Source organism: Branchiostoma belcheri, unplaced genomic scaffold, assembly GCF_001625305.1.
Source record: "Branchiostoma belcheri isolate BF01 breed outbred unplaced genomic scaffold, Haploidv18h27 scaffold75, whole genome shotgun sequence".
NCBI lineage: Eukaryota > Metazoa > Chordata > Leptocardii > Amphioxiformes > Branchiostomatidae > Branchiostoma > Branchiostoma belcheri.
Window position 1 is genome coordinate 859,671 of NW_017804409.1, and position 11,917 is coordinate 871,587.

At 39.0% G+C, this 11,917-nt stretch overlaps 1 protein-coding gene across 7 annotated transcripts in view; it reads left to right on the top strand.

Annotated features, from left to right (window-relative positions):
• LOC109485396 (transcription factor 7-like 2) overlaps positions 1–7,962 on the top strand; it is a 59,828-nt gene extending 51,866 nt beyond the window's left edge. For 4 of the 7 annotated variants that reach the window (XM_019788957.1, XM_019788959.1, XM_019788962.1 and 1 more), the window contains exons 11-12: positions 2,039–2,160; positions 4,769–7,962. In XM_019788957.1, the coding sequence (XP_019644516.1) occupies positions 2,039–2,160; positions 4,769–5,168 (522 nt within the window). In that variant the 3' untranslated portion in view covers positions 5,169–7,962. The remainder of the gene's footprint in view (positions 1–2,038; positions 2,161–4,768) is intronic. The other 3 variants (XM_019788960.1, XM_019788961.1, XM_019788958.1) reach the window with 2 other exon arrangements.
• Positions 7,963–11,917: the final 3,955 nt, after the last annotated feature.

Genomic DNA, 11,917 nt, shown 5'->3' on the forward strand with positions numbered 1-11,917 from the left:
CTCCAACAAAACAAGACAATTTTCTCTGAAATGTAACCAGCGGATGATGAGAATAAAATGCAGGTATTGAAGCAAAACAGCAACCAAAGAATAGAAGAGCACAGTAATTTTACCTCCATTATTATCATTCTGGGATTTGGTCCGTAGAAGAACAGTTTTAACCCCTGCGATTACAGATCCCACCAGTTGATTTAGACGGGTCTGAGCCGACACAAATCTCTGTCTCACAAAGACACAATATTCCACCGTTCACGACAACAAAACGCGAAGATTTGGCGTCTCGATTCGCATAGGTCGGTTGGCCAAGAACATCAAAGGAGAAAGAAACTACAAAGGAGTGTATATTCTTGCTTTGTCACATTGTAACAGGCCATATGTTAGGTACGTGGCCTACTATCATATGGCCTGCTATGGTGAAGAGTACATTTGAAAAGAGGCTCATAGTTTGTCGGTGACTGCACTTCAAAGTTGTAGCTGGGGGGCAGATTAGCGACTTGTAAGGCCCGTTTGCCTTTGATTTGAATGTTCAAAGAGTAATTGTCATCCCCATCTGTAGAATGCTTTTCATAAATTTTGATTGCTAGCCCCTTTTTCTATCAGATTCGTTCGGTTTTGTTTTTTCTGTTGCAAGTCGCAAATCTGTGCCCCCCATGTAGTTTTAAAAAAGGACCACGCCCTAGCAAGAGCAAGCACTATCAACCTCTTTCTCTATGTGAAAACTTTCATCAGTTCAACAAAGAATGGTACAGACAGTTCGCTTTGAAAAATATGGCTACTGTCATATTAATCGTTTTTGGCTGTAAAACTTGGTAGTTATTTTGCTGAAGAACTGAAAGCAAAAACAATTTTACAAGGATGCTCTTACGGACGGACTATCATTTGGCTACTTGCAACACTTCATTTTTTTGTCTGATGTCTATAATTTTGTGGTAAATGATGCACTGCTCTTGTTAGGATGGGTCCATGTAAGTGCATGATGCATACAAGTATTTACCAACTGAAGTAAACAGCTTTGCAGTAGTGTTATGATAGTAGAAACATCTATAGCATGCCATTCAGTTGGGTAAAGTAGATAATGCAAGGAGGATCAGTCAAGTTTTGTGTCCATATTCAGAAATCTTTATTGGCACAACAAAAGTACATGGACTTACACAGCATCTACAACTGTAAATGTTGCCTACAAAGGAACAAGAAACACATTCGAGCTGAAGTGTCCTTGAAGTTACAATACTTGTCGTCTTGTTCAAAGTTTTACTTCTTTATATTGCTGAGAATTGACTGATGTTCCAAGACATTTAGTGATTGCATCAGACACACTTGCATGAAGTACATGTAGTTGTGCATGGAAACCACAGTAGTGAAATCTAGAGATAGTGTTGTTGTTGTTGTCCACCCTTATATTTGCTGCATTTTGTACAACAGTTCCTACTTTTTGTTGTGCAGTTTCTGTCAGGTACTAGAGATTTGAATAATATTTTTGCAGTTTTTTCTATCATCGCTCATTTAGCTCCTTTACAAGTTCATGAATAATGAAGACAAACTCTGACACAAGTAATTCTTTCAAGTGAATGCTTTTTTTGTCAGAAGTGTAGTGAGTTTTTTTATAGCAAAATTCTACAATGGATACTTTATTCTTTTATGATTATTCTTTTTTATCAGTTGTCACAATCTTGAAAGGTAGTTCTCTTAGTGTCTTATTTATTCAAGTCTTCTTTTGCCACTTGGTTCTGTTGCAAGAAAAGAGATGAAGCTATTTGTGTCTTTGTCAGAGCATTAGAGACTAGGGTAGGCTTGCGTTTTGTCATATGTTTTCTCGAAAGGAAAGAAAGATAGCCTTGATGTAAAAATGTCAGTTTTAAATTGCCTGTATTACCCAGTCTGAGATTTTACCACACTCTTCAATGGAATAGTGGGGAGGAATCTCAGGTAGCCTCTCAGAATATTTTTTTAAGTGTAAAACAAAAAGTACGTAGAGACGAAAAAACAAAGTGGACAGACAAATTCTTCATTTATGCTGCCATGCTCTCCCTCCTTGCAGGGGAAGAAGAAGAAGAGGAAGCGCGACAAGCAGCAGGGAGACACGTCGGAGGTGTCCAATCCGAAGAAGTGCCGGGCGCGGTTCGGATTGGATCAGCAGCAGGCCTGGTGCAAGCCTTGTAGGTATGGAGCGGACGAGTGGCGTGAAAGCCCCATTTTGTTCTGTTTCTGTTTGCCGGTTTGGACTGGAGGTTTTAAGGCACAGTTCTTACGCCTACTGGTTCTGTGGTGTGTGACGAGCTATGCGCAGGTTAACAAGGATTGGTTAATCACTGCCATGGTAGCAGCATCACTCTCCTTCCGAATGCTGCTTTTCGATAATAAAACAAAAAGAAACAGCACGCCTGTCCAACAACAAAACAATCATTTTCTGTTGTTTGTTGAGAGTGCAAGAAAACTTAGACTTTCTAATCTGATCTAATTTGATACATCGAAACAACTTTAAAACTCTATTCTACTCTTTATTCAATGATTCTTTGTTAGTCCTTGAAATTTCACATTCAAAGTTGTTGCTGTTTCTTACTTGACGATCTCTTTGCAGGCCTGGCTTCTGTTGTAACTTCTTTGATTAAATCTGTAAATTTGGTCCTCTTGGCAATGCATCTGCTCACTCAAATGTGTTACAGAAAAAAAATAGAAAGGAAAAGAAAAACCTTTGCCTTGATACAGTTACCGTGGCATGTCATATTACCGAGGTACTAAGTCTTGTGTGCCATAGCCTTCGTGCAGTTTTCCCAAAGATGCCAAAGCCAATACGTTTGTTTTCCCTCAGAAATCAACCAATTTTTTCTAACCACTTTAAGGAAGAATAGCTTTTACCGGAGAGTCATACTTCGAAATGAAAAATTCTGTACCCTGATTATTTTGCCATCTCTTGGCCTCGAAATGTCTTTCTGTACTCTCAAATATTCTTCCTTAGGACCTTGACTTTAAAGTTATGTTAGCTTTCATGCCACTCATCCACCTTTGAATATAATTGTACTAGCTGTGGTGATAGATGTTTTTGGGGATAGATGTTTTTATTTTTTCCTGTTTTAAATGTTTTTGATGACTTTGCTTTTAGACAGGCCGCAACTGTTAAGAGGGAAGCAGTCTCGTGCTTGTGGGAGTCTCGGTGTTTCTTGTTTTTTCTTTTTTCCTTTTCATGAATTCAATAATGTCCTGCATTTGCTTGTGATGTGGACTGTCTTTGAACTTTTATATTGTAAGCAATTTGTCCAGAAGCAAAACAAAACATGCAGGGATCATGACTACAAATTGTATTACAAGTACTACAGTACACTAGTGCAAAAAGTGCTACAAGATAATATGCAAGAGTTGTCTGCAGCTAAATTTCACTCAAAAATTCTGGCAGCTTTTCATAGTTTGGACAACAGTGTGTAAAGAAATAAAACCTATGTGACTTGAAACTGAAAGCTGTACCAGTGACGACAAGAGCATCTAGGTTTAGTGAACAAGCTGTGAAGCATCTAACGGTACTTTTTGTGTCCTTTTTTGTGAAAATCCTAAACAAAATATGTTTGACTTCTTTCTGTGTTTTAGTCCTGGCATTGCATCTTTGGGATCTCTGTACATAACAGATTTGCATTCAATGTCGTAGGATAACGCTTGAGTGGCTTGTTGTTTGGTGTTGCAATTCTGCCTAACAGTTTGCAGTGTTGGCTTTATGTTGTGCGTGTATTATTTGTCCGGTTTATGTTTGAAGGGGCTTTTATGTTTTTTCTTTTCATTTTTATGTTCCAAAACTTTCCCTATTTTCTCATGTATGCAGGGCCATTTCTGTATCTAGGTGCTCACATCAACAAAAGGTTTCTCTGTTGTACTGGAAGAACTAGTTTTTGGAACAACTCCACAAGTCTAAAATTACCTGCACCAGAGTGTGAGGCAAACTGTAAACTACATGTATTTCTTTATTTCGTACTTCACAGATGGTAACAAACAGTACAGGAATCAAATTCTCAGTTAGGCATCAGAATTATGTGCACAGATACAATTTTTCCTGCACTAACCTGTATATACATTCAGCGTTTCGAGCCCTGCCTCTAAGACAGAAGAAAAACAAGCACCTTAAAGATCCCGGCCCTGTAACATGAGTCCTGTATTCTGACATCAAAGACACTTCCTGGAACCTCAGGGCGTTTTGTGCATGGCAAGATCTACAATTATCTCAGAAGCCTTCAGAAGGAAGAAAAACCATTAAATTTTGATTTATCCAGGTTACAAGAATCGAAGAACAATTAAGATATGGTTTTAACCATCTGGTTGTTTTTGATGAAGCAAATGAGACTACAGTGTGGAAATTGTTTTAACCACCAACTTTGAAAACTGTGTCACTCAGAAGCATTCACAAGGAAGAAAAACCATTAAATTTTGGTTCATCCAGGTTACAAGAATCTACGAACAAACCAGCTATGGTTTTAACCATCTGGTGTTTTGATGAAGCTAATGAGCCTACAGTGTTGAAATTGTTTAAACTTTCAAAAAACTGTGTCAAGATGCTGAAGCCATTTTTTTTATTTGTTGCTCATATTTGTCCTAAATGAACAACAAAATTTTGGCCTTCAGTTTTTTCATCAAGTGTTAGATTTTCACTAACTTCAACCACCTGTAGACCATGTCAGGTTTTAAACAAATCGCCTGCGGAGGAGCTATCCCCGGTGAGATGTCTTTGAGGGATCTCGGAAGTGTCAGATGTTCCCTTAAATTTGAGGGTCCTTCGTTAATTTTCCAGGAGAAAGAAGAAGTGCATTCGCTATATTGGTGATGACGGAGACTCCGACGACGCCTCAACGCCTGGAACCGCCTCGTCCCCGCTCCCGATACCTCAGCAGTCCCCCATCGCCCTCACCACCTCCCCCTTCCCCGCGATCAGCCACACCGCCGCCGACCTGTCCAGCACCATGGCCGGCCCCATCAACCTTAGCCAATCATCCAACGCCGCTACATCCTCAGCTACGTTATCCACGTACGGCTCTGAACTGTCCAAAACAGCGCCGTCCTCGAACAATACGATATCAGTATCAACGCCTTCCGCTGCGTCGGTATCAACCACGTTACCACACTCTACAGGGTCGAGTAGTTCTTCACAGTCAATATCAAGTCAACCAAACAAGTCAACGCCCAACACGTGATCCCAACTTGACCTTGGGAAGCTGTATCATACTTTTGGAGGAAGGGGGGGTGCGTTTGGAAAAGATATTTTAGGTGCCAAAATTCACCTTTAAGGCCATTATTGTATGATGATGTTTGTAGTGTAGATTTTGTGAGCGTGCCTCACTGAGAGAGATCTGTATAGTGCCGTTTTTTTGATGGCGTATGATGTAGTCCTGTGCAACAAGGCTTGTATAGTGTACATAGGTTGTGTAAATGTATGAACATTGTTCCAAGTTGTAGTGCAAAATACCAATTTGATACTGGGTCCTAGTGCATACTATTTTACAAGCGGAATGAATATTGGAACCGTTGTCAGTGTATAACAGGAGGCTAATATTTTTGGCTGTGAACAGATTCAGATAAAAGCCCTTTTCCTCAGCACAGTTGAAATTATAAAAAATTTCCCCCATTTATGGTACAGCCTGATGAAAATCACTCCTCATACCACTAGCATCAGACTGTACCATTATAAAATAAAGGGATCAAAATGTGCCGCTGGAAAAGGGTCTTTATGTGCTGCCTTTAGATTATGTTAGCGGTATTTTTTATGTTTCACCAAAAAAGGAACTCTTGCAGGACAAGATGCTGGGCGTAGTTCAGTTTGCTTACATTTCATGGTAGAGTAACACAAGAGGCTATTAATTTGAGAAATGTAGGATGTGAAGTACTGCACACAAAACTTTCATTTTCTGAGGAAAATGGACTTCTTTCCCTGTCTAATTTAGCTGACATTGTTGTACATTGATCTACTCTCAAATTACAGACCCTAGAGTTGACTCACTGTAACATACGTCTTTTATTCATTGTTTGAGTGAAACAACTTTGAGGTTATTTGGGAAAACTTGAACAATGGCAGCCATTTTGGATTCAGGAAAGACCCAGGGAAGTGATGCATGATGGGACATTGCTCAGATTCCTCAGATTGGCTTCCATCTTACCTTATTTGGTCATGGGTAGTGACGAATTAGAATTTCTAAATGCTAGAAGTATTAGATGCTGCCCAATAGCTGAAGATTTGAATTTCATATTTTTTGTTGCTTCAAAGCTGGTTTTAAGTCACAATACATATATTTTACTTTGAAAAGGAGGCAGCACATAGAAATAGCTTTAATCTGAATTGTCACAGCCACAATAGCATTGGTTTCTCCAGTACCATATTGTATATTCTTTTAGTATTTATTTGTACAATTTCAATGTTGCAAATATTTGTCTTCTTATCCTTTGAGAGATGTGTATGATATTATATTATGTGTGTTGTAAAGCCATTTTCTCTCTTAAGTTGAGAAAAAGTGCCGCAATGCTATGTCAGTGTCAACTCCTGTGTGTAGGTCTTTTATCGAAACTCTTGGTGTATGTTTTATTAATGACTGTTATGTGCTGTATGCAAATGTATGCAAATGCAAGTCTCTTTGTTTTGTCAGAGTGTGCAAATATTTTTTTCCGTTCCATTTTTGCAGGCAACTTAACATGACTTTTAGAATGTTAAATTTGACATGACATTTCAAATGACAAAGTTAAAGAAGTTTAAGCAAGCACTGTGGTAGCTCCAATATACTGGTTAAAATTCACACTAATGCTTGCCACTTCTTACTGTAAATGAAGAAGTTGGCACTACTTAAAGAAAATTCACCAGTTTGTTGTGCTAGTGCTTGTTCTCCCCTTATGAAACAACAAGGATTTAGAATAGCATTTCCTTTTGTTTCCAAGTTGTGTACTAGCGAACTTCCAGATATTATTTTTACACGTACATAATACCTGATTTTTTTTTTTCAAAAGTCATGAGCGGTTGCCTGCAAGCGCTTGGTGGGAAAGTAGAACCTACCAAAGTTGTAAGGAGTTGCCTAAAGTTTGCCTCCCGCGTTATTCTTAGCAACTCTTGTATCTCTGCGGGGATGCTTTAGGGTATAGTATGTGTCTGGATGTACGGATTGGCCAGTATTCTCTGTTTTTTAGAAGCTGCTGCTGACCAACTCAACAAACCTGTTATGTAGTCTGCCTGAGTTCCCCCAACAATCATGACAAAAATTTTGACAATTATCCATCGTAGTTTCATTTTATGTGTTTGTATAGAACAGCAATTTTTTTATTTGCTAACTTCTCGAACAGTGGCTATTTTGACCATGGCAGATTTTTCATCTCGCAACCCTATTTGGAGTATTTCTTTCCATATGTGTGAGCAATACCTGGGAAATGCTCTTCAGATGTTTAACTCATTCTAGTAGGAATGTTTGTATGGAGATTACATGGAAAACGTGCTAGGCTTTTTTGTCTTTTAACGTTGAAGATGGAAACAGGGTTCTCAGGCTTTAGGCATCATTTTCAATGGCAACTCCACTGGCAATTGCAGTATTGTAGCAGGTTTCTTATCACCTATTCAATGTTTTTCTGTCTTTCTTTCAGTTGTTTTGGCTTGGGAAAAGCATTTACTTACGATTACACCAGCAATATTGAAAGAAATCTCTTGAAAATGCTTTTTTTTTTTACAGGGAGTTGGACCTTTTCTCTCTTTTCGGTACATAGTATTGATGTATTTCGATACTATTTCAATTTATGGATTTAAGATCTTTTATCATCCAAAATTAAAGATTTATATGAGAAGAACATTGTAGTCGGTTATGATGAAAACCTGTTACGATTTTTGCAGTTACCACTATTAAGGGTAGCTTCTGAGTGCTGTAGAGGTACTACATGAGCAATATAGCAGCCAGACTACTAGTTTTGTTGTATGAATGCCGTATGTATTTCTGTAATAAAACCCACGCTGGTTGTGAACGTAAACTGCCTTTTTTGTCGATTTGAGGTTGGTCAGTATTACACCCTTTAGAAATGCTACTATAATTATATATAAAGTACTGTATAAGGATAGCCTGGGTACTATCCTGGTTAGTTAATAGTCGCTCCCTCAGTCGCTATGATAGTATATGGAAAAATGACATATAGAATGACATCATCAAATTTGATCTACTAAGGGACCAAGAATTATACTTGCTCTACATGTAGCTGAGGTCATGTCCAATTTCACATTAGAAAAATATGAAATCTTGCTGTGACTTTTAAGCTAACGTTTACAGCTTCGTTTGATAGGGGGTCACAGAAATTATCATTATTGAGTTTTTAAACCTTTTTTTCTCCGAGGAAAATTGTACTCACAAACAGGCTGCCAGATGGACCAAACCCACACCACTTGTTCTCGACACGAAAAGCCATCATCCACAAAAAGACAAAACCATAACATGTCTGCTGCATTACCAAGGTCAGACACCAGGGGGCCCACATATTTAACCTTTGTCTTCCCAAAACCTACCCACATACCAAACATCACAATCCATAAAGGCTTTCTTAGTTATGCTGACCACAAATATGCAGAAACACAGACACACAACAACCAAAAACAATTCTTGTACCTCCATTTTTTCAGGAAGACAACAAAAAGCAATAAAATCTCATATATGTCTTCTACATATTCCTGTCCCAACTGTTGCAGGATGCCTTTCAGTCTGCGAACGTGTTACTGATTGAACTGGAGAAGCAAATCTGAAATGTGCCAACAAATTCCGGCTCAAATTCCTTGTTACATGGCATGTCTGGATTTGAGCCCAGAAAAGATCCAAACGGTCCAAATACTAGTCCAGCAATTTGCCAATATTTTTGTAAAAAGGGTATTATATTGCTGAACATACTATATAAATAACATGGGACAAGGAAGGTGAGGGTGACAGTATTTGAAGGCATCCAATGCAGTTTTTAGGCCTTGGAGACCCGATTTTTCAAAGCCAATATTCTAGCCATTTACCAACATACTGAGTTGAAACAACACTATCCCAATGTATATTGACCATCATGAAGCAAAAAATTCTGACGGAAAATGGTTACTGGAAAGCCTGTCCCTGTGCTGATTTTTAGGTTACCGCCCAGAAAATAAAGGACTCATCTTGGGGCTTGTTTCTGCAGCTTTAAATGGACAAAGTATGAAGTGCTGATTTAAATATGCTCATGTGAAGCAGTATAAATATAATGTGAATATCACAAATATTGCGTTATTCAGAAATCAGAATATTCCAGTTTTGCTCTGAAATCGCATTGGATGGCTTTAATAGTAGCCTGGGTACCATCCTATTTGTATGCCGGGGCTCCCATACCCCTATCCCCTAAGAAATATATTTCTAAGGGGGGAGTATAGGAGCCCCGGCGTACAAATAGGATGGTACCCAGGCTATTTAATAGAGGCATCTAATGGCATTTCAGGGCGGAAAATAAAAGCATTCTAGACGGGGAAATCTGCCTGCGATGATATTGCCATTTCTTAGTCCATTTTCGTAATTATTAATTTTCATTTTTGAAGTGCTTGAATTGAGCCCCCAAAACAAGCCGCGTAAGAAGTACCAATATCTGTGTGTGCGGGTGTGTGTGTGTGTGAGGACCACTCCAGCCTATAGAAATAACCTCCATGACGGGACGTCGACAAAACAAGTACCTAGTAACTTTTCCGTGACATCGCATTTTTGCCACACAGACTTCAGTACTAGTACGCTATTGGAAAGTATTGATTTTGACATTGTATTGTGTGCCTATTATTACTTCACCCGAAAAACTGAGAAGGGCTGTCAACATGTAGTAAGAGTAAGAGTACGTAAGAGAAGGCATTATGAAATGTTTGGCTTCTGATACCAGTTCGAGCGATAGAGCTAAAGTTTTGTAACGCCCAAGCGGATGATACCGTGAAAGAAAAGTTTCATGCCCTGCTAGCTATGCTACATCTGCTTGAATTTACGATTACCAGTTTTCATTTTCGATGATTTCAGTTGCCCGGTGTATGTTGCTGTACATATGTTAAATCGTACCTTAATACATATACTGTCAATTCTTCCAAGAAAGGCGCACTATCAGTATGAAAGGAGGTCGGATAAAAGTGACAAAACCTAATGAGACGGAAGAAAAAGCAGTCTGTTACTACCGCCTACCGACCGCAACGAGTAGTGCAGAATATCGGCAAGTGTTAGAAAATATTTTTCTTCTGCGCAATGGAGAAATTGTAGAAATTATTGTAGAAACTATTTCCTTTGACAAAAAAATCTCATCATTTAGCCACTTTCTTCTATTTTCCTACTTTTTCCTGCCCTCAAAGGGGCCTGCTGTGGCTATAGACTCCTACATGTATTTACCCCACGCTATTGACAAAACTTTAGGTTTTTGTAGATCATGTAATCTTTATACTCCCTATTCGTTACAAAATATCAGTTTCCTTCCAAATCCAAAAAGCAACCAACATCGATCTTTCTCCACGCGTGGTTTAGTACCTGTGGTTGCGTACCAAAATTGTTCAGTCACTTTACAATATCTTTACAAGCATATACACGATAATTTCTAGGATTGTTGGACGTTTTACGTTATAAAACCCTGCAACGGCTGCAAGTTCCAGGTAGGTCCAGATAATTTTCAAGCTGATTCTTTTTTTTCTGGCTGCAAAGACAGTATCAAATTGACCAGGCAGTATCCATTTACCAAGGCCAAAGTTACCGGTACCATCATTTGCTAGCCTCCATCAAGGAGGTAAAATTAAAGTTGATTCCTCCTTGCCCCCACAAGGCATACCTATGGGAATACAGATCGCAGCATTTGGGGAAAAAGGAGAGTAAAAATATTGGCCAGGCGAGTCAGTCTGCGGAAGGTTGATTTTTTTTCCATTCAAAAAAGAGCCCAATAAAAACGCCTAAAACACGCCAAAAATAGGCCGATAAAGCCTAAACCTATTCTTGGAGAGTAGGCAAAAGCCCAGTATACGTAGTCATATCAAATATAACAATTTAATATGTATTTGCAATGAGGTAAAAAAAAAAGCTCCTTGGTCTATGTGTTCAATCCTTAATTGGGTCACTGACACTGTGACCTTTTACCTGTACTCATCGGACAATATTTATAGATGATTATCTTTATGTATCTTTCAGAAAACAAGCCCAGTTCACTTGTTTAGTTGCAGTGATTGCGGACTGTGTATAGTGAGCATTCTATAAACAGTATAATAAATGGGTGCAAATCTACAGACAGAATCTGCCTATTCAGGATGAGTTGTGGACATAGAAGGTATGCATGCGGAAAACGACCCAAATGTCACCAAAAACAACATCAAACAGTGGCCTGAGATGTTTTGTATTTTCACGGGGCGTGAAGACACAGAGCTTGCAAACCAGATCAGCGGAAACAGGCTTGGCGGCATAGTGCTTTTGGCCTTGGGCACCCGGAAACAGATCTTCCTTTGATCTTTGCCGACTCGCGCTTTGATGTGCCGACGTGGGCGTACCGATCGATTCGGACCGCCCCAGCCTCACATTATGCAAATTTGTAGCTGTGATTGACGTGCTATGCAAACTAGATAGTAATATTAGCGGTTGCTAATATAGACAGGTTTGCGTTGTAGTCGTTGTAGTGTAAGTTACAATATGTTTTTTGTGTGTGTTTTACCTTTTACAGAGTTCCTTCTCATCCTTTTCTAATCCCCACTTCACTTACCTTGTAAATAATTTCCTCATCAATATAACAAAAGAACAATAGTTACACCCAAAACAAAATTTCAATTCTTTATGACTTCTCTATGCCCCATGACCTTCAACCTTTTGAGGGTCATACAGGCGTCAACAGCGCCCTCCCCACGCCTTGCCCGTCCGTTTTCGTGGGCAAATTTCTGCTTCCTTAGAGGTTTTGAAACCTAAAAAATCACACCAGGGGAGAA